Consider the following 20,856-nt stretch of genomic DNA (forward strand, 5'->3'; position numbering starts at 1 on the left):
GAAGCGCCGCAATTGGAAGGATTCAAGAATTTCTAAGAGTAGATTGGCAAGGAGCCAGCTCTACCGTAGTCGAACGGTCTAAATCGTCGTCTGCTCGCGGTGTGCGAGGCGACTGATGTAGTGAACAACAAGGGACGATGAGCGAATTGCCAGACAAGGAGCCCGTGAACCAATGAATGACGTGCAAAATAGCCGGGGCTCGGGATGACCTCGACTGAAATCACAAATCCGAAAGGAAATCAAAGTGACTACCAATCCAATAGTACGATAAAACTGAAATGAAAAACAAGGCATTGCGTGCCTTGAATAATGCTAGACTGACCAGCTGACCGCAAAGATGGAAAGAATGAACTCAACAGTGTGTGGCCACAGGTCTGCCCGGTCCATTGACCGAGGCAGACTGGCGAAGATCCTTGAAAGTGGAGTGTCCAGAAATTAGTGATCTGATACTACCAACCACTCTCTTGACCCGACTAGAGGGGCAGAGGGCAATACTAAGGCCAACTGAGGATGTTTCTTCACCAGTAAGAGGGTCACACTCAAGCCCAACCAATAATGAATAATCCAGAATATTGTGCCTCTTTAACATCTTGGCATCGGTTCTAACCTGACCAATGATATGGTCTCGCACATTCTCTGGCAAATGAAAATACTTGTCGTTGAGGTGATTGAGATCCTTGATAACCACACGAGGGAATCTATTAAGGTCGCCATCAGTCGATGCCTTGAGTTTGAACAGAGTGTCATTGTTCTTGTCAACTAAACTTTTCGTCACAACAAAATGTGTTTCCTTTCCATTCTCCCAAATAGTGTAGTGTCCCAGGTAGGGAGGAAGTCGTGTCAATAAGTCTCTGACATGGGTGTAGTAGTCATCTAGAAACTTAGAATCAGAGATCATCTGGTACTCCTTGCGCTTGAGCGTCTTAATATTGAATTTCCCATCAGGAGTAACAAATTCGGAGCCAGTTCTCTCGGTAATAGCAGCATCCAAAGACTGTAAATCAAATGAACTCATCAATTCGTCGTGGTCAACTCCACAGACGGCCCGGATTTGATTGTAAACAACGGGCGAATGAACTCCAAGAATGGCACCACTCTGAAGTTGGTACTTCTTAACTTCATAGATGGAAGTATGAGGTACTCCAGGAGCATACAATGGAGGGTTGGAACAAAGACCAGTAAGGATTCCAGTAAATAGAGTGGATCCAGAAATAGAGGGGCGTTTGCCAAATGCCAACTTGGATTTAAGAGAAGCCATTTTGGATGCTTTCTCTGGCATATCAAATAATATCTCTTCAATAATAATTCCCAAGTTCTCGAAACTTTTGTCGACCCTGGTAAGAGCACATTCGACAAGCTCAACTGAACCAATTGAGGCATCAGGAGCATTCATAGAATTAATAGTTTCAATGTCGTCTGAGGCATTAATAAACACACGGTTTAAATAAGCGTCATCGTCTTCTTTAGCACAATCAGGGATACCAGTAAACAATGGATCATCAGGAAGCAAAGTAGGCACCTCACCACAAAGGAAGCCTTTAGAGTCTCTAGACCCGGAATAATCATCAGGAGCAAAGTTCAACAAAAGCTCTTCACAATCAGTCTCCTCATCATCTTCGACAACCTGGGTGGATACTGCGAGGGGATTGTTTGATTCAACGGAAAAGTCATAAGCAATAGGAACTTGAATAGTCTTGTGATAAGCAAAAGCAGAACGTCTAGCAGGACGACGGTTCTCTATCTCTCCCAAGTTACCATAATAAGTCCCAGAACCAGGACGGCGAGCGTCATTCAAAACAGGGCGACGAGGAAACTTGCGAACCGGTCTTTGAGACTCAAACTCACCCTGCTCAAGAGGGAAGCGAAAGGTGGAATCAAGTTGACCAAAACTGCCCATTTTGTAAAAACAAATAGGCAGTAATAAAATAAAAAGAATAATTGGGTTGAAAAGCGCTGGTTAAAAAAATCTTAAAACAATACTGGTATGCAAACTTAGCAGGCAGAATTGTTAGGATAGACGAGGAGAAAAGAAGAAGAAGTGAAGTCTGCAGGGATTCCTGTTGCTTATATAGACCAAGCCCATCCCCCATAACTTTCGAGCTGGAGTTGCACAGCCCCCATAAGTTTTAATTTTTTATAAGATAGTAACATTTTGATTGATATTTATTCGGTTATTGGGTATTGATTTATTTAAAAACAGTCGGGAAAGAAGTGTCAAACTATTTAAATGAGGTGTAAGTTCCCCACAAAGTCAATCTCAGGGGATGTTTACATTGTACATCACGAAGTCGCCAAAATATGAGATGATCACGTGATTCTACGATAGCGATTGTTAGGATTCGGTTTGCAACCTGAAAGCTCTTGTTTTCCTGGAAGCCTCACTCGAAGATAGTTGTAAAAATGACCAAATCAATTGGTTCTGCTTTCTCGTTCATTTTCTCAGTATCCCGGAATATTAAAAGCCAGGAGAATCAAGAAAGATCAGCCTGGGTAATCTAGATTACCCACAAGGCCCAACCCGAACCTTTTTCAGGTAGAAATACTTCGACTCAAAAGTGGAAGTAGGCAAACACGACACAAGTTCATAGTACTATAATAAAACTGACATATTCTATTGATTTTGATGAAGGCCACTGAACCAGAGAAGCTTGATGTGCATACAGGGACCTTGCAGTACATGAGATTATGCAGGTCCAGTGCATATAAATGTTATCAATGAAGTCTAACCTAGCTATATAGGAATTAGATGCTTTATTAAACCGAAAGGTTTTTTTAATTTAGTGTTTATTTTTACTTACACAAAATCCGTACAAAACAGTCAACCCCCAGGGCTATGACGATATTTGTCCTATGGCTTAGTTCTAAATTAATTTGTCACCGGCCCCTGAAACTCCTGCGAAGCAGGAGCCAGGGGGTCTGGGGCGGAGTCCCAGCCGCCGGAGGCAAGCACACATCAACACAATAGAAAGGCTCGTATCTTCATAAATGCTATAAACAGAAAAGCAGAGGGATTACTTTTTGAGGATGGTGACAACGTCTTCGTCCATGAGAACATGGCTGAGACCCACGTGCTGAGGCTGGTGCTTGACACTACGACCGTAGACGACGGCGTTCTTGAACTCGTCGACGAGTGATTTGTGGATGGAGTTACAGAAGTCTTCGACACTGCATCTGTTTTGACGCAATACAATAGGCTGTTCATAATCGGGTTGTTGGCCTTTAGGTTTGGTGTATACTCTGACGAGATTCAATTTATCCCACATAACTTCGAGCAGTTCGTCCAGATTCCATCCGTTTTCAGATGAAATAGGTACAGCATTGGGAATACGAAATAACAGGTCCAGCTCTTCAATAGAGATGGAGTCGATCTTGTTCAGAACATACACCACAGGAATGTATCTTCTATTAGGAGCTTCAAGAATATCAATCAGATCGTCTACAGAAGCATCACATCGGAAAGCGATATCAGCTGAGGAAATGCGATATTCCGACATGACAGCTCTAATTTCGTCGTAATCGAGTTTTGTGAGTGGAACAGTGTTGGTGATATTAATACCGCCCTTATCCTTCTTACGGAAAACGATGTTTGGTGGTTCTTTATTAATTCTGATTCCGAATCCTTCTAATTCTCGTTCAATCACCTGTTTATGCTGTAATGGTTTATTAACGTCCAATACGATAAATATCAAGTTACAGGTACGGGCGACGGCGATGACCTGTTTACCACGACCCTTACCATCTTTAGCACCTTCAATAATACCAGGCAAATCAAGCATCTGGATCTTGGCACCACGGTACTGAATCACACCAGGAACTGTTGTCAATGTAGTGAACTCGTAGGCTGCAGACTCACTATGAGTACCGGTAATTTTACTCAGCAGGGTCGACTTTCCTACTGATGGAAATCCGATATATCCAACTGAAGCAACACCTGTTCTAGCAACATCAAAACCTACACCACCAGCACCACCTCCACTTCCACTGGGACCGGCTAACAGCTCACGCTTCAGCTTGGCAAGCTTGGCCTTTAACTGACCCAAGTGGAACGAGGTGGCCTTGTTTTTTTGGGTCTTGGCCATCTCATTTTCAATCTACACCTTCTGTTAGTCACTTATTGGGGTGTTTGCCTCCGGCGGCTGGGGCTCCGCCCCAGACCCCGTGGCTCCTGCTTCGCAGGAGATTGCGAGGACCGTCTACGGATCCACCGAGATAGGGTTGACTGGGTTTCATGAGCTCCAAGAATGCTGAAGATACTGAGAGTATTGTTCAGTGTTCGAGGTTATACTTACGTCTTTGATCTTATCTACGATAGTCGCCATTTTGTGCTGTGGACTTTTAGTGTCTTCGGTTAGTCAGTAGGTGAAAGAATATGTCAGATCAAAATAGATAACTGTATTTACTTGACCGGAATCATTTTTTCAGGGCCCTGATGTGAACCTCGCTAACAAAATTTCACGCCATGAATTTCTGTTGTCGAGGCAGATCTGCTGAAAAATCTAGAAGATGAAGCAACGGTACCTATGACGCAGTATCCAGGCGGCTGTTGCCAAATGTCAATTTGACACAATCAAACAAGCCCTTTATGATATTTTCGCGATTACTTATATAAACTACATATCAGAATGCAATCTCGTAGCTTAATATCTTTTTTGACTAGCCCTTTGGACTGTCAGACGGAATGAAAACATGCGGCTCATGGACGGCGTATGCGGCTCAAGGTTCACTGAATAGAAAAAACTCATCGCAGGCTGCCGCAGAAATAATTCAGACTCTTCTCACTCAGTATTAGGCTAGCTGCGGATTTTGACTACTCCCTGCTTCCGAACAGAAATTAACAACTTCTGTAGATACACAGATATAAGACAGTAATTTTTCCATCTGTCATTTGAGGAAAAAAACATACCACATTTTGGAGATCTGGTAGATAGTAGTATACGTCTACGGATCCAACTGACCCACTCGCTGCCTGTTTTCAACATTCACCATGGGTAAAAAGTGAGTACTTCGAGGTGCACTCGTGTCTTCCACGACTGTAGTTTCACCAGAAATCTCCTACTTTTTGCAATTTGCTCTACAATTCGGTCACCAGCCAGAGTTATGTCCTGCGAAGCAGGAGCATCGGGGCCTGGGGCGGAGCTCCAGCCGCCGGGGGGCAAAAACCCCCATCCACAAAGAAAGAAACACTAACAATCAACAGAGATAAGAAGTCCAAGAGTTACGATGATGAGGAAGACATGTACATGACCAACGAAGCTGAAGATTTCGGGTCGCCATCGCCTGCTCCCGAAGCTGAGGAGCCTGTTTCAAAAGAGCCAGAAGAGGGCAATTTGGCCGACGAGTTCGGAGACGGTGGTTTATTGGGAGCTTTGAAACGTTCTAGAAAGAGAAAGGACCAGAAGAAGGAGCAAGAGGAAGCTGAACAAGCCGAAAAGGCTGCTGCTGACGCTGCTGCTGCTGCCGTCACTGTCAAGAGTAAGAAGGAGAAGGAAAAGGAGAAGAAGGAGAGAGAAAAGGCTAAAAAGAAGGCCCAGGCTGAGCGTAAGAAGACTGCTCCTGCTGTTGAAAAGAAACCTAAAGCCAGCTCTCCTGGTCCTGAATCGACTACTTCGAGTACGACCTCGTCCACCACCACCAGCTCTGCCCCAGCTAAGAAGAAGACCGGTAAGAGTGCTATTGCAGCAGCTCTTCAAAAACAAATTGCTGCTAGAAAGGCTGCTGAAGAGGCTCAAAAATTGGCTGAAGAGGAAGAGCTGCGAAAGATTGAGGAGGAGGAGAAACGTCTAGCTGAAGAGGAGAGACTTAGAGAGGAAGCCAGACAAAAGAAGAAGGAGAAGGAAAAGGCCAAGCGTGAGGAGCTCAAGGCTGCCGGAAAGTTCTTGACTAAAAAGCAAAAGGAACAGATCGCTTTACAAGAGAAGCGTCGTCAGGATCTGCTTGCTTCAGGTGTCAAGGTCGAGGGTCTTTCGGGAGCTGTTGAAAAGCCTAAGAAGGTTGTATATGGCAAGAAGAAGAGCACTAAGAAGTCAGCCATTGAAGGTGTTGCCCAAGAGGCCACTCCTGAGGCTACTCCTGAAGCCACTCCTGAACCAGAATCTGTTTCTGCTACTGCTACTAAAGAAGTCGAGCCTGTTGCCGCTGCTACCCCAGAGGTTGAAGAGGAAGAGGCTTTGATTGACGATTGGGAGGCTGCTATTGATTCTGATGGTGAAGTTAAGGATAACTGGGAGGCTTTGGACGATGAAGAGGAAGAAAAGAAAGAGGCTGAGGAGGCCAAGGTTGAGGCTGCCAAGACTGAAACCAAGGCTGCTGAAGCTAAGAAGGGTAATGCTGCTGTTAAAGAGAATGGTACTTCTAAGGATGCCGGTGCCAGTGATGCAGCTGCCAAGGCTGCTCACGATGCCGCTGAAGCTGCTCATAATGCTGATGAGGACTCGCTTCAAAAGGCAGTTGCCAAGGCCAGTAAGAGACAAGCTCTTATTAACGAAAAGCGTGAAGAGCGTGAAAGAAAGGCTATAGCCGGAGCATCTGCTTCCAACCTTCGTTCTCCCATTTGCTGTATTCTTGGTCACGTCGATACCGGTAAGACAAAGCTTCTTGACAAGGTTCGTCAAACCAACGTTCAAGAGGGTGAAGCCGGTGGTATTACCCAACAAATCGGTGCTACCTACTTTCCTATCGATGCTATTGAGCAAAAGACTGCTGTTATGAAGCAGTTTGTCAATGTCCAATACAATGTTCCTGGTCTTTTGGTTATTGATACCCCAGGTCACGAGTCTTTCTCTAACTTGCGTTCGCGTGGTTCGTCTCTTTGTAATATTGCTATTTTGGTTGTCGATATCATGCACGGTTTGGAGCCTCAGACTATTGAATCAATCCGTTTGTTGCGTGACAGAAAGACTCCTTTCGTGGTTGCACTTAACAAGATTGATCGTTTGTACGACTGGGAATCGACTCCTAACAACTCATTCAGAGACTCATTTGCCAAGCAAAAGAGATCAGTTAAGAGCGAGTTCCAAGACCGTCTTGAGAAGACCAAGCTTGCATTTGCTGAACAAGGTTTCAACTCTGAACTTTACTTCCAAAATGACAATTTGTCCAAGACTTTGTCTTTGGTTCCTACATCTGCTATCACTGGTGAGGGTATCCCAGATCTTTTGTATCTGCTGTTAGAATTGACTCAATCCAGAATGAGCAAGCAGTTGATGTACTTGTCCCAACTTGAGGCCACTGTTTTGGAAGTCAAGGTCATTGAGGGTCTTGGTACCACTATCGATGTTGTTTTATCCAATGGTATTCTCCGTGAAGGTGACCGTATAGTTTTGTGTGGACAGAATGGACCTATTGCTACAAACGTACGTGCTCTGCTAACGCCTCAACCATTACGAGAATTGCGTCTCAAGTCAGCTTATGTGCATCACAAGGAAGTCAAGGCCGCTCTTGGTGTTAAGATTGCTGCTAATGATTTGGAGCACGCTGTTGCCGGTTCGCGACTTTTGTTGGTTGGTCCTGATGACGATGAAGAGGAGCTCATGGACGATGTCATGGACGATTTGACTGGATTGTTGGACTCTGTAGACAAGTCTGGTAGAGGTGTATGTGTCCAAGCATCGACTTTGGGTGCTTTGGAGGCTTTGTTGGATTTCTTGAAGGATATGAAGATTCCTGTCATGTCTATTGCCATTGGTCCTGTTTACAAGCGTGATGTTATGCGTGCCACTACCATGCTTGAAAAGGCCAAGGAATATGCTCTCATGTTATGTTTCGATGTAAAGATTGACAAGGAAGCTCAACAATATGCTGATGAGCAAGGAATCAAGATTTTCACTGCCGATATTATCTATCACTTGTTCGACGACTTTACTAAATACCAAAAGGAGTTGCTCGATCAGAGAAAGAAGGATCACATGCACGAGGCTATCTACCCATGTATTTTGAAAACCATCCAGGTCATCAACAATAGACACCCTATGATTGTGGGTGTTGATGTTGTTGAGGGAAGTATACGTGTTGGTACTCCTATTTCGGTTGTTAAGACCGATCCTGTCACGAACCAGAAGAATATTGTCAACCTTGGCACCGTGCAGTCGCTTGAGGTCAACCACAAGACTGTCGACATTGTGCGCAAGGGTCAAACCAATGCTGGTGTGGCTGTCAGACTTGAGGCTCCTTCTGGTATTCCCCCTACCTGGGGCCGTCACATGGACGAATCTGACCCTCTGTACTCTCACATCACCAGAAAGTCGATCGACATGCTCAAAGACCCTGCCTTCAGAAATGATGTGCCTCGTGAGGACTGGCTCCTTATCAAGCACCTCAAACCATTTTTTGATATCAAATAATTGCCTTGTTTGTCCTGTAGTTTAAAAGTTTCTTATGTCATTTGATCGATTCTGTGAGTTAGCCTCCGGCTAGCCTTCTCAGGGGGCTTAATCAATTATTTGTTAGACAGTGGATAGCTCAGGTGGTGTGGTTATACGTGGTGCAACGGTCTCATTCAAATAATTTCACGTCATATTTTCTTGTCTTTTTTTCTTCCCTGTCTCATATTAAACACGCGACTAACATATACCTCCCGTTAGAATCATATTAAATTGATTGTATTTCTAATTTACACGAATGTCAATACTGCCAGAGCAATGTTCTACATGCGGTGGATGGTATCATCAGCCATGGAGGCGGCACCATCGAGGTTGTCCCACCACTTGAAGAGGTGACTGTGGCAGATGAGCTTGAACCAAGGAGTGAATGCGAGTTCTGAAAGTGTTAGTATTATCTCCCAAGTAGTGACTGTCCCAGACCATATTTATCGCATACTAATCACCAGGATTATGATTCTTGACTGTGTACTTACCAGGATCTTTGAACATTTCCAAAAGTTCTGATTTGGAAACATATTTCGTGTCCTTCACCTCGTTGGGGTTGACATCGAGCTTAGGATCAGCACGGATGAATAAGATATAGTCAATTTCGTGCTCGCCCCAGGCACCGTTGGATGGAGCCTGGTAGTAGATTCGAGTCAAGTACTCGAACTTCTCCAGAGGAATCTGTTATACTAGTTAGTACCTCGTTTATAGTTGATCAAAGATCTTAACAGGTAAAGCTGCAATTTTGGACCAGTCTTCACGTGAAGATCTCGTAACTGAACTGTCCCGTTGACAACATCCTAGTTCAGTATTCAACCGTTCCAGTATTCAACTTACATATTCAGGCTTGATACCAAGCTCTTGATCCAGCTTTCTTTGAGCAGCCTGCTTGACACCAGCAATCGAAGTGGGCAGATCATGACCCAACTCTGAAGGAACTGCTAGAGGGTGAGAGCAACAGGTATTAGTCCACAGGCTGGGGAATGTGATTTTTTCGTCAGCTCTTTGTTGAAGAAGCAGTTCTCCCTTTGAATTAAACAGAAATACAGAGAATGCCCGGTGTAATAGACCCTTGTCGATGTTACTCATCAAATGGCACGTTTTCTTGCTGGCTCCACCAATAGGTTTATCATTCCAGTCCAAAACAATGCATACTTCATCCATGAGTTTGATCTGTTCTTCATCATGACCAGCAAAAAGATCACGGTCGTTATCTGAAGCAGACGAGCTTCCAGAACCAAGTCCAGAAATAGGGAATACATCTGGGAAGTGCTCACTGATATTATCATGATTCAAGGCTCGAACATTACGTTCGAGTTCAGGAGTATAACTGAGCTCCACAGTTCCATTGCTAGACCCAGTAGTCGAGACTACAAGCTCTTCTCTACCAGTGGTACTAATCGTTTGAGTAGCCATCTCGCGCCTGTTCGTTCGTTCCACAAGTTCGAAGTTCAAGAGAATCTCACAAGACAGATCTGTCTGTTACTCACTCACTTCAGACGTAATATCGTGCTCTATCTGCACCCCAAGCGCGATCAGCGTTAAATTTTGGTGCGGCTCCTCGTGTCTTTCTGGTACTTTTCAGGGGTAATCCAGATCTCGCATCTGCACGTCGGGGGCCTGCCTCCGGCGGCTGGGGCTCTGCCCCAGACCCCGTGGCTCCTCTCGCTCCGCTCGAGTCGTTAGTGGGGGGTTCAGAACTTTCTTATAAAAGGGACTTGGACCCCGGGATCAGATCTCTGGGCTTTGTGTTCCAATGAACAACCGGTCTTTACGATACCTCTATAGAATATAGTAATATGTTGTACATCTAGAGTGTTTGTAGAACCTCGGTGAGACCCTTCGTTGTGGCCATGGTCATCTTGGTCGGACGTCCACCATTGGATCCAGCAAGTACTCGTTCTTTTTCGTAAGGTGAGAGTGACGAGAACTTCTTAATGATGTCACTGTTGACAAAAGGAATGCTATTTGATGGCGAGTTTGACGACTTGCGATATCTAGTTCTAGAGTTAGTTGTTTGATTTTTTTCATGACTCAAGTGTCAGAAGCACAGTGGAATGAAATTCTTACTTACTCGCGATACAGATCAATGGCTTTCTTACCGCCATTTGGTGCATTGATGGTCTTGGTGTTGGCGAGAATATTGTCTTGTAGAATATCAAGTTGTTCATCGAGCGATGCGTCAGAAACTTCGCTGTAGAGATATACCCCACCAAACACTGTGGCTATTATAGCTTGTGGTTGGATATGGCTCTTGTAATCCACCGACTTTTGGAACCGTTGTTCCCATCTGTTGCCACGAGGTAATCTTACCGCTTTGTTGACCAGCTCTCCTAGTCTGTAAGTGTATATGACACTCAGATTAGAAGGTTCATTCTCTTGCTCACTACTGATTTCCAGTACTACCAAGTTGAGCTCGTTATCACATACCAGGACCCGATTTGACGATATGAGTTCAACGTTCGACTGCCAATAGCCTCCTACGCATGACGCTGTTTTATCTAATGCGTACGATGGCGAGTACTCTCCTGACGTAACTCTTTGCAATAGTTGGCCAACCACCACTTTATTGTTCAAGGACGAAATAAATAAAGGGGCTGTAGAACATTTCAGAGTTGACCCAGGAACAAGTTCAAGTGTGAAGGTATCATTGGATATTCTGTTCAGAAGAAGTTCTTTCACGTGCGACTGATATGTGTACAAGAGTCTCACTGTAGGAGCTGTCAGTTTCTCATCTATCAATTCAATGCTAAAAACGCTTGCTGCAAGCTTCATGTCCGTACAAAGCCTGAGTTTCCTATTTTCCCTATCCACAATAAGAAGAAGTATTCGCCCCTGGCCAGTAGACACTGCGGATTCATAATTGGCACTAGCACTATCATCGCAGCTTGTACCCACTATAAATCCCTCGAATTCAATCATTTCAGACGAAATGGATGTCACGTTTTCAACAATTTCTGATGGCTCTAACTTGAAAGTGTCAAGCGTTTCGAATGTAGATTGGTCCAGTAGGTGGATAGTACAGCTATCAGCAGTGTGATTTTGCGACCACAGCATCTGAGGTAATGTTCCTACAGCAGTGAGCCCCAGATTATAATTGTGAGCAATTCGCCTCGCGAAAGATTTTTCAAACCTCCTCTCCTGAGCACACATGTATCCTGGATTGGATGCAATTCTCGATACCACTAGAACACCATTATCTGAAGCTGACAAGATAGCTCCTTCTCCGTAAACTGATCTAGGCAACTGGCACCATGCCACCGGCGTCTCACAATGTATCCTGGTAACGAAAAATGTATGTCTCTGGAAAGACGACTCGGGTTGTCGTTCTATAAGACATACCTGAGTTGACACTGCCAGGACCTGACCACGGTATTCTTGGAGACTTACTGCCTGATCGCCAATGGAAAATCCTGCAATTTGTTCGTTTTTCAAAACATCAAACACAAGAACTGCACCATCTGCCATACCGATCATAATAATAATCTCATTTCCCGTCTCTTTTATAAACAACAAAGACCGAGGTGGCGAGTTACTACCCAAGTCTACAATGTATACTTTATCGCTTTGAACATCTACTACGCTTACTTTTGATGTGTTCCAAAAGCCAACTGCATAGTACGACCCATCGTCCTTAATATTTAATGCTGAAATAGAATCTTCAAATGACATTGAGTGTAATCTCTCTAGAGTTTCATCTAGAATTACGACTGATTGCTTGAGGATGCATAGAGCCAGATACTCGGCCCCTAAAGATGCAAATGCTATACTCTCATCGGACCACGATTTCTGAAGCTGTGGCATCCAAGCCCTATCTGACGTTACTTGGACTAAATTATCCGCTAATTTTCCCAGTAAGACTGTACTCATACCCAGATCAATACCCTGCCAGGATTTTAATTCAGAAAACTCTCCATCTTCATCCATGGATATAAGTCTGGTCCCCGAGAGGAAACTGGTGGCCGTCACATTGCCGACTTGCCACATGGATTGAACAGCTTCAATATCTTCTGACTCAGCATCAAGAGAAATCTCTGCCAGTCTATCAACTTGATATGCATATTCAATTCTTTTTAATGAGCTTCCAGTAACACCACCCGAGCATGTGGTTATAGTAGTATTGCCATTATCATCATTTTGTAGGTCGATATCAACTATAGGAGCCAGATTCTCAAGTTCCTCTATAATTCGAATGGAGAAGGAATTGTGCTCACTTTCAAGTTGAAAGAGAACTGGTAAGGAGGCGTGGCTTGATGCAAAAAAATAGTTTGAGGATAGGTGGACAAGCTGTGTGGCAGGTGAAGTCTGTCCCACAGGAACTAGATACGCCTGGATCTCTCTTCCCAAATCATCAACTGCCTTCAAGTATAACAGATACAAATGGCCAGTTTCAGTTCCTACCAGATATCGATTATAGTCGATCTCTGAATAGGTAGTAAATACTTGATCTTGTCCGATTCCACCTTCTCTAAAATCAACATGCTGGGTATCAAGTTTATCGCTTCCCGTTCCATTTCTTAACTTCTCTGATCCTCTGCAGTATATAAGACACTGTCCCCCTAATAAAATGAAGCCCCCTAGTGGTTCAGATATGGGAATGATAATATGAAACACCGTCAGATTAATATTATTTAGACTAGCCCTAGGGATCAATTTTGTTTTGGATGAATCAACATTGAAAAGGTTGACACTGTAAAGAGCGTCACCACTCATATTACCAGCAGTCCGTCGACCACCTTCCTGCTGCTTATGAAGAACTGCCAGAGTTGGTGACTTCATTCCTGCCAGGAAAGTCATGTTCTTGAGATCCACGAAATCTATAGGACTCACAATATGAGCCTGGCTGAAAATGCTCTCCAGATGTTTCTTGCCAACAGATGTAGGTTTCGTAATGGCCTCAAGAGCTCTTTTGGATATCTTGAACAAAGTAATGTACCCAACCGATCTATACAGAGCAATGAAAGACCCGGACGGATCCAAAACAGCTCTATGCACTAAACTGAATGTTGTTGAAGCTCTTCTATCTTCATTATCTCTTTCAGCGCTTTTAAAACAAACGAACTTTCCACTTGAATAGCAGAGAACATGCGTAGTGCCATCATTTAGACTAAAGAATATCCAATCCGTTGAGTTTGAATTTGAATTTGAATTTGAATTTGAATTGCCTTCGCTGCTACTCGCAAAATTATCGCTATCAGGTCTCTTCACTGGTTGGAATGCTAGAAGTGTTTCAATCTGTCCATATACCGGTAGCGATTCAATCAGAGCCAAGCCAGTCTCTGTGATGGAGTAAATATCGATGGAAGCATTCTTGGCTGTGACCAAGTGGTATTCTCGAGGTGAAACAATCCTCGCATAGACTACATGGAGAGTTGAATCTGGCTTAATAAGAGTAGTAATCAATGACATGGCCAGATGGCGACAATTGCCAGATAAAAAATAATACTAATAACAATAGTATGGGGGATCTCACAAGATGTTTATCTTTATAAGATAATAAGCGGTACTTATTGCAAGAGCATAATAATGCAGCAAAAAGATCGACCTCGGAGAGGATTGAACTCTCGATCTTGCGATTAACAGTCGCACGCCTTAACCAGCTTGGCCACGAAGTCATTATTGGGAGGTTAAGTTATTGATAGTATATCAGGAGATTTAATTGAAATTCTGCTTCTTGGACCCATGCTAATCTTTTTGATAATTTAAACTTATTTTTTAGATCATAGCGCTAATTCAGTCTGTGAGCTTTTTATCATTGCTATTAGTTTCGTTGTAAATCACGAAGATGTGGTATATGGTCTCTGTTTAAGCTCTATGCACGTGTTACTTACGAATGCAATTACTTTGGAAACCCCCCTGGGCTTCCAGAGACAGTGAAGCCATATCTAAGGCAAGCAGCCAGAAGAAATCTATACGCAAGGAAATTAGATCACAATGCTACCAAAAATGGGAGATAGAGTACACTCAGTCGCCGAAAGGAGCTTTTTACCGGTCCTTCACAGCTCCCCGGCTCTACTCTACAAAGCACGCGAATGCACTGCGACCTTTTCTTTATGAAAGTCCGCGAGGAGAACTAAGCAAGTTGGTTCAGTTAAGAACGGGTATGGGTGCAATGGGCTCGTTCTTTCAGAGATTTCGAATCAGTAATCGTAGATATGATTGCCGATGTGGAGTTGAAGAAACGGTGGAGCATATCCTCCGAGACTGTCCACTTACTGAACAACATCGACCGATCCTCCGCGACGCATCCCGTGAACTGGATCTACCATCTCTTCTTGATACCCGAAAGGGTCTCAAAGCGGTCGCCTCCTTCCTTAAGGCGAATCCGTCACTTTTAAGCTAAGATAGCACGTTCTCTGAGGAGAATTAGCTAGCAGCGGTTTCCCCTGACCACTGGAGTAAATACTAAGGTTACTCAAAGGTGTTCAGGTTTTCCACTGCTCGGAAAGGGAGGTTCTGGGGAATCCGGCCTATCTAGCGCACATGTTGAAACCAACACGAAGGTATAGCCCGTAGGGGGCCAAGAGTAGAATAGTCCTACTATCATATGAGAGTATAGTAATATTTTAATGTTGTTGTATAATTGTGTTAGGACTTTAATATTGATTATTATTATTATATTATTATTATTATTATTATTACGAATGCAATTCACTTTTTTCTTCATTTTTCGGGATGGAGATATTAAGAGAAGAAATTTTCTCATGGTTTTTCGTTATCATTCGTTAATTCTCCCTTCTTTTATATATTTTCATTTTATTTGTCGCATTTATTCAATTTTAGACTGAGAGTCTTACGATGGGGTCTGCTGAGAAGACAGGTTGGTTAGATAGAGGTTTCTCTGGACCCGACCAAGACGTAGCGACTCGAGCGCAGCGCGGTCTGGGGTGGAGACCCAGCCCCCGAAGCCAGAGTCCAGACTTGTGATAGCGGGTTTAGTAGCGTGGTCGGCATGAATAGTATTAATTACGTATAGTATAGGACTTTAAACAAGATTTATTCGTCCATTCGTAGTAAAGTAATTCAAGTGAGAGAATGGGGTAAAAAAAGCTGAGATTTACTCTTCAAAAAATTCAGTAAAATATAGAAACGGATAGGACAAGAAGCCTGGTTTATTAGTATTTGTCTGGCAGAATTACCCCAGATTTTAAATTAATAGGAACGGCTAACATGTTAAGATAAAACGCGTGAAGGAACGGCTCACTAATTAAAACCTGCAGGACGCGTCGGTGTGTATATTTACGTGAATCAGCAGGTCGATTGTGGGTTTTCGATCGGATCAATGATGTCGAAACCGGCTGTGCTGCCAATACAGCTGACTCCTTCACAAGTGAGGCCTGTGGCTTATAGAATACTATCAAAAAAGCATGGACTTAATCTGAAATCATCAGGTTTAGACGTTCTGACCGAGTTTCTGGGCCATACGTTCGGGGTTGACTGGCGTGGATCAAAAGCTGAAAAGTTCCTGGATGAGATTTCTCGACGTTGGAAAGATGAAGATAGAGGTTTATTTATAGAAGGTGCTCCCTTGAAAGAGATCATTCGTGACATTGTCAATTCTATCAAGGCAGCTGAAGATGTTAGTAAAGACTCGTCACCCGCTCTCGCAGATAGAACGCAAACTTTGGCGGATACGGGAGTTAGAGATAAACCTTCTAGCCAGTATTGGAAAGACTATTTTCAAGTGGTTAATGCACAAAGTCAACCATTTTATTCATATGACCCTATAAAGAAAAACTTCGATGCCCCAAAAGCCAAACCAACTCTGTTAGCCCCTGCCAAAGACCAGGCATCTGTGTTCACTTTAAGGTACAATCTCATCTATAATAGAATCCTCCGTAATGAAGCATTCCAAACACCATCATTTGGTGCCAGTATGAATAATACAGTGAGCATGGCAGGATCAAAGTTTTATTCTATCACCTTCATTCACAACATGTTAGGACGAAATAATAGCCAATTCTTATTATTTGGATTCATCTTCAAAGGACCAGATGGTGAATTATGGATACAAGATCTATCAGGAAAGGTGCAGCTGGATATATCACAAACAGTTCCTGCAGACGGATTATATTACACTCCAGGACAGTTTGTGCTGTGTGATGGAGTGTATTTTAATGAGAAGTTCTTGGTAGGATCATTAGGCCCACCTCCTGCTGAAAGACGAGAAGCAACTAAAGTAGCATATGGAAATATCGACTTTTTGGGTGTTCATACTGCGCTGCAAAATGGAGGTATAGTACGACGTGTGGAGCGAATAGACAACACACTAGAAAAGCAACTTCTTCTCCAAGAAAGACAACACCTGAATCATAAAATCGTGATCCTGGGAATGGATATATTTTTGGATCAGCTGAAATATATAGACGCATTACGGAAACTATTCAACCAGTTACAGCAGGAAGTAGATGCACTAGAACGGGCACAATTACCAATTTCGATAATCTTTCCAGGAAGTTTCAAATCGAGCCCCTTCCAAGCTAATGGAAACTCGACAAATTACAAAGAATCGTTTGACTTTCTTGCCCAACTATTAAGAGAACATCCGAAGATTGCTGTCGAATGTAAACTTGTATTTGTACCAGGGGATAATGACGCCTGGGCATCGACATTCTCATCTGGAGCTACTCCACTGTTTCCTTTACAGCCTCTACCGAGTTTATTTACCAACAGAATCAAACGTATATCGCCAGATGCATCTTTCGCCAGTAATCCCTGTCGCATGACATATCTCTCTCAAGAGATAGTTATTATGCGAGACGAGCTCGGATCGAGGTTCCGTCGTAACTCCATCCTGTTCCCCAATCAGACGCATGAAAACGGTGCTACAAACGGGTCTTCGCAAAATGGTGCTATGGATATTGATATAAAACAGGACCCAGACATGGATCTTTTCCAACATGAAGAAGATTCAGATTCAGAGGAAGCATTGTCTCAACAGCGAGCTCTCGATAGACTGATTAACGATTCGTCTAAAGTAATCAAACCCACAACCAAAGCATACATTCCCCCAGATACAGCCGAAGCCAGACAAGTTGTGAAAACAATACTTGACCAGGGTCACCTATCACCATTCCCGCTCTCTCTGCGGCCCGTATCCTGGAACTACGACCACTCGCTCTCACTCACACCACTGCCTTCCGTCATGATCCTCGCGGACTCCTCGACACCGCCATTCAGAGCCACATACGAGGGATGCCACGTCGTCAACCCCGGACCGTTTATCCAAGGCAACAAAATCTGCTGGATCGAATACACACCCAGCACCGGCATGTCCGAGCAGAAGTTCCTGTATATTTAATTCACAGTCACAGACTCCTCGCAATGCCTCCGGCGGCTGGGGCTCCGCCCCAGACCCCGCTGCTCCGCCCCAGACCCCGCTGCTCCTCTCGCTATGCTCGAGTCGGCTCGTATACGTTCCCAGTCATCTCCTGCGAAGCAGGAGCTACGGGGTCTGGGGCGGAGCCCCAGCCGCCGGAGGCGAATGCCCCGTCTCCACGAGTAAGTCTATAAATAAGCTAGTTCTTTCTGATCTTGTCAACGACACGCTGGGTCAGACAGTAGGTGGGGTTGATTTTTTTGAGGTTCTCATAGCCAAGGAGACTGAGTCCTGCGATGCCGAAAATTGTGTGAAAGACGTCGGGCATGTCGCCCTTGCGGTCAGCTATGCCTCCCGTCTCGAGGTCTTGGGCTTCTAAGATGAATTGTCGTAGTTTGCTGCCATCTATCCAGTCTAGTCTGTTTAATATTGAGAGTGCAGAGAGTACCCACCAGCTGTAGCATACGTCAGGGAGTTTTTCAGGCCGTCCGTTCAGACCACCGGAGGGAAGCTGACGTTCACAGAGCCACCACGAGACAAGGTCGACATTGACAATATCAAGACGTCCGAGAATATCTAGAGCCGCAATGGCAGTGAATATCTGACCAGCATGACTCTCGGCTCCAGGTACAAGACCAAAACCACCGTCAAAGTTCTGGCATCGTCGAATAAAGTCCACAGCCCCGTCAGTGTTGAATTTGTCCAGTTTCCCTAGAATTGACAGACATTGGGCTGCAATGTATATAAATCTAGTATCAATTTCGCCATACTCATCACCCATTACTTCGCCACCAGCTTTCTGAAGCGACAGAACGTACTGAGCGGTCTTATCAGCATCGATTTCGTCTAATGCATCTTCCATCAGCAGGATCTGAATTGCTGATAGAGTATATAGGATATGTGGGTCGTGGTTCGGGTGAGCACCAAACCCACCATTTTTATGCTGGCACTTCTTAACGAAGCTTATTACTTCATCTCTAGGTAGTGTATCCAGGGAATCCATCATATCTAGAGCAGTCAGGCCCCAGTAGAGTCCACTTATGCGAAGATGTTCACTGTACCAGTATTGCAGCTCATCGTGTTTAGTGTCCAGCGACTTGATATAGTCAATGTGTTTCTCACGCTGAAAAGAGAGCTGTGTCTCAGAAGCCATAGTGTATGAAGAACAACTATTTATCACTATTTATTCACACGGTTCGGATGCCAGGCCACGATTACGAGTATCTAGTGACGAGATCAATGCAGACAAAACTTGACCAAAAATAAACCAAATGTAAAATATCAATAGTCAGATACCGACTGCCAGCTGTAAATTGTTAGCACCCAATTTCCAAACAGCAATGGATTTCTTGTAATTGTTATTGGTATTTGTATAAGATAGTAAAGAAACCTATATTGAGATCACGAAGTACTTCCCCTGATGTGAGCAGCCGTGCGATCACCTGCCACCGTTCACCAGCAGTCTCGGCAATCTCCTGCGAAGCAGGAGCTACGGCGTCTGGGGCAGAGCCCTAGCCGCCGGAGGCAGGACCGGTTTCAACGCGTTCTAGATAAATATATTTGTACAGTGATACCGCCACAATACCAAGAAAGTTCCCATTATTATTTGTTGAGCAGGAGGTGGATGTTCTGGCTAACAAGCTCATCAGTGTAGAAGGACGAGTGTCGGGCTTCTTCTTCGTTGAAACCTTTGTCACTGGTGATTATCTTGAGGTCGCGAGCTTGAGAAGCAATCCACTTCTTAATGAACTCGGAAGGTTCCTGTGCCAATTGGGAAAAGAAGTCGCGTTTAAGTCGCGAAGTGTTGAGAGCCTGAACCGCCAGAGCGATGTGGTTATCGATATCGAGGATTTGTGGTTGGTCGTTATACCAAGTTTCAAGAGTTTTTGTCAGCTCTGCTCGTACTGGATCATCAACTTCGATCTCGATATCATAGGCAGTCTCACCAACTGGCTGGTCCCTGTCTACTCTTACTACGTAGTTGATCACAATTGGGTCTCTAGGACTCAAGTGAGGTGTAAGAAGATCCATTATGTGAGGGAACAGAATCATGTCACGGCCAAAGAGCTCTTTTAAAGCAGCATCGCACTTGATAAGTCGCTTTTCGTCGTTATCTTGTAGTTTATGGAATTTGATATAATGCCACAGAGCGACTACTACACCAGCTTTTGTTTCTTCCTTGATAGCTAATATCTTGGATAACTGTGGCGAAAGTTTGAAGGTATCTGGATACTCTTTCAACTGCATAGTAATCTTAGCATTGACATTTCTGTCACCCTTTCTTCGAATATCCAATACATCGAATTCAATACTCTGAGCAGCAGCCGCAGCAGCAGCAGGAGCTGGTTCGTGCCATTCAACGATATTATTCTCGATAACCACATCTGGGTCGTCAGCACACTCCATTTCAACGATAATACTGGTGAAGAACGAGTTGAATTTTTTCCTGGCTGGGTCGTCAGCAGGTGTCTAAACTGTTAGTATCAATTCCCATTCCACCTCAAAAAATGCACCTTTATGAAAGTTTTCTAACAAGAACAAAGTAATAGTAAGTGCAAGTGTAAAACAATTAGCAAGAAAAATATCAAAAGCCAAGATAGAAAAAGCTCAGTGAGGATACTGTGAATATCATATCATGCCTAACCTCACGAGCATGGGTAGAGTAACTTACATCGTCTACTAGCCGTCCTTCAATACGTAAATTCCATAGAGGAGTATTTTGAGAGTCCATGAAATCAAAAGAGTTTTCGTTCAATTGAGGAACAGTTTGCCATGGCTGGTCAGAGACCGAGCTAGAAATAAATACGCGTAACGTCTTGGTTTTCATGATGCTTCTTGCGATCGTGTCTTGCAGGTCCATCTTTTTTCGACTGATAGTAGCATCCAAACGACGCTCGGCATCCTGTAAATCAGTATACAATTTTGCCTCGGGAATCACGTTCTCAATCTTGTCTGGCAAATTAAGGTCTGTTGGTTTGCGAAGATAATGTTGGTCGACAGCAGGTCCAGGAGGAACTGGTACACCAGCATTAAATCCACCTGGTGGTGGCACTGCTACTTGTTGAGGAGGAATACCCATTCCAGGAGGTGGAGGACCTCCTCTTCCAGGTTGCTGTTTACCCCGATAAGACATGGCTTATTTCTATCAGAATGAAAATGTCAATATGCACCGAA

General features: G+C 44.0%; 10 protein-coding genes and 1 non-coding gene across 11 annotated transcripts; 2 read left to right on the forward strand and 9 right to left on the reverse strand.

Moving 5' to 3' along the window:
- Window positions 1-352: 352 nt before the first annotated feature.
- AWJ20_632 (phosphatidylinositol-4-phosphate 5-kinase its3) lies at window positions 353-1,897 on the reverse strand (the record flags this gene model as incomplete). Its single annotated transcript, XM_018882584.1, has 1 exon — window positions 353-1,897. The coding sequence occupies one exon, from the start codon at window positions 1,895-1,897 to the stop codon at window positions 353-355; it is 1,545 nt and encodes a 514-aa protein (XP_018734858.1).
- A 1,114-nt stretch (window positions 1,898-3,011) lies between these two features.
- Window positions 3,012-4,079, reverse strand: RBG1 (GTP-binding protein RBG1; the record flags this gene model as incomplete). Its single annotated transcript, XM_018882585.1, has 1 exon — window positions 3,012-4,079. One exon carries the CDS (start codon window positions 4,077-4,079, stop codon window positions 3,012-3,014), a length of 1,068 nt encoding a protein of 355 aa, XP_018734859.1.
- Window positions 4,080-5,234: 1,155 nt separating this feature from the next.
- Window positions 5,235-8,339, forward strand: FUN12 (translation initiation factor eIF5B; the record flags this gene model as incomplete). The annotated part of the gene is made up of 1 exon (XM_018882586.1): window positions 5,235-8,339. The coding sequence occupies one exon, from the start codon at window positions 5,235-5,237 to the stop codon at window positions 8,337-8,339; it is 3,105 nt and encodes a 1,034-aa protein (XP_018734860.1).
- AWJ20_635 (uncharacterized protein) lies at window positions 7,415-7,681 on the reverse strand (the record flags this gene model as incomplete). The annotated part of the gene is made up of 1 exon (XM_018882587.1): window positions 7,415-7,681. The coding sequence occupies one exon, from the start codon at window positions 7,679-7,681 to the stop codon at window positions 7,415-7,417; it is 267 nt and encodes an 88-aa protein (XP_018734861.1).
- An 852-nt stretch (window positions 8,340-9,191) lies between the features above and the next one.
- IDI1 (isopentenyl-diphosphate delta-isomerase IDI1) lies at window positions 9,192-9,779 on the reverse strand (the record flags this gene model as incomplete). Its single annotated transcript, XM_018882588.1, has 1 exon — window positions 9,192-9,779. The coding sequence occupies one exon, from the start codon at window positions 9,777-9,779 to the stop codon at window positions 9,192-9,194; it is 588 nt and encodes a 195-aa protein (XP_018734862.1).
- A 654-nt stretch (window positions 9,780-10,433) lies between these two features.
- Window positions 10,434-13,772, reverse strand: AWJ20_637 (uncharacterized protein; the record flags this gene model as incomplete). The annotated part of the gene is made up of 1 exon (XM_018882589.1): window positions 10,434-13,772. The coding sequence occupies one exon, from the start codon at window positions 13,770-13,772 to the stop codon at window positions 10,434-10,436; it is 3,339 nt and encodes a 1,112-aa protein (XP_018734863.1).
- Window positions 13,773-13,904: 132 nt separating this feature from the next.
- Window positions 13,905-13,978, reverse strand: AWJ20_638 (the record flags this gene model as incomplete). The annotated part of the gene is made up of 1 exon: window positions 13,905-13,978. It is a non-coding gene; the product is annotated as a tRNA-Asn (tRNA).
- A 1,667-nt stretch (window positions 13,979-15,645) lies between these two features.
- Window positions 15,646-17,664, forward strand: DPB2 (Dpb2p; the record flags this gene model as incomplete). Its single annotated transcript, XM_018882590.1, has 1 exon — window positions 15,646-17,664. The coding sequence occupies one exon, from the start codon at window positions 15,646-15,648 to the stop codon at window positions 17,662-17,664; it is 2,019 nt and encodes a 672-aa protein (XP_018734864.1).
- Window positions 17,665-17,881: 217 nt separating this feature from the next.
- On the reverse strand, window positions 17,882-18,544 carry BET2 (Bet2p; the record flags this gene model as incomplete). Its single annotated transcript, XM_018882592.1, has 1 exon — window positions 17,882-18,544. One exon carries the CDS (start codon window positions 18,542-18,544, stop codon window positions 17,882-17,884), a length of 663 nt encoding a protein of 220 aa, XP_018734865.1.
- Window positions 18,545-19,284: 740 nt separating this feature from the next.
- Window positions 19,285-20,088, reverse strand: SNF12 (Snf12p; the record flags this gene model as incomplete). Its single annotated transcript, XM_018882593.1, has 1 exon — window positions 19,285-20,088. One exon carries the CDS (start codon window positions 20,086-20,088, stop codon window positions 19,285-19,287), a length of 804 nt encoding a protein of 267 aa, XP_018734866.1.
- A 178-nt stretch (window positions 20,089-20,266) lies between these two features.
- SNF12 (Snf12p) lies at window positions 20,267-20,815 on the reverse strand (the record flags this gene model as incomplete). Its single annotated transcript, XM_018882594.1, has 1 exon — window positions 20,267-20,815. The coding sequence occupies one exon, from the start codon at window positions 20,813-20,815 to the stop codon at window positions 20,267-20,269; it is 549 nt and encodes a 182-aa protein (XP_018734867.1).
- Between the last annotated feature and the right edge of the window lie 41 nt (window positions 20,816-20,856).

Source organism: Sugiyamaella lignohabitans, chromosome A (genome assembly GCF_001640025.1).
Source record: "Sugiyamaella lignohabitans strain CBS 10342 chromosome A, complete sequence".
Taxonomy (NCBI): domain Eukaryota; kingdom Fungi; phylum Ascomycota; class Dipodascomycetes; order Dipodascales; family Trichomonascaceae; genus Sugiyamaella; species Sugiyamaella lignohabitans.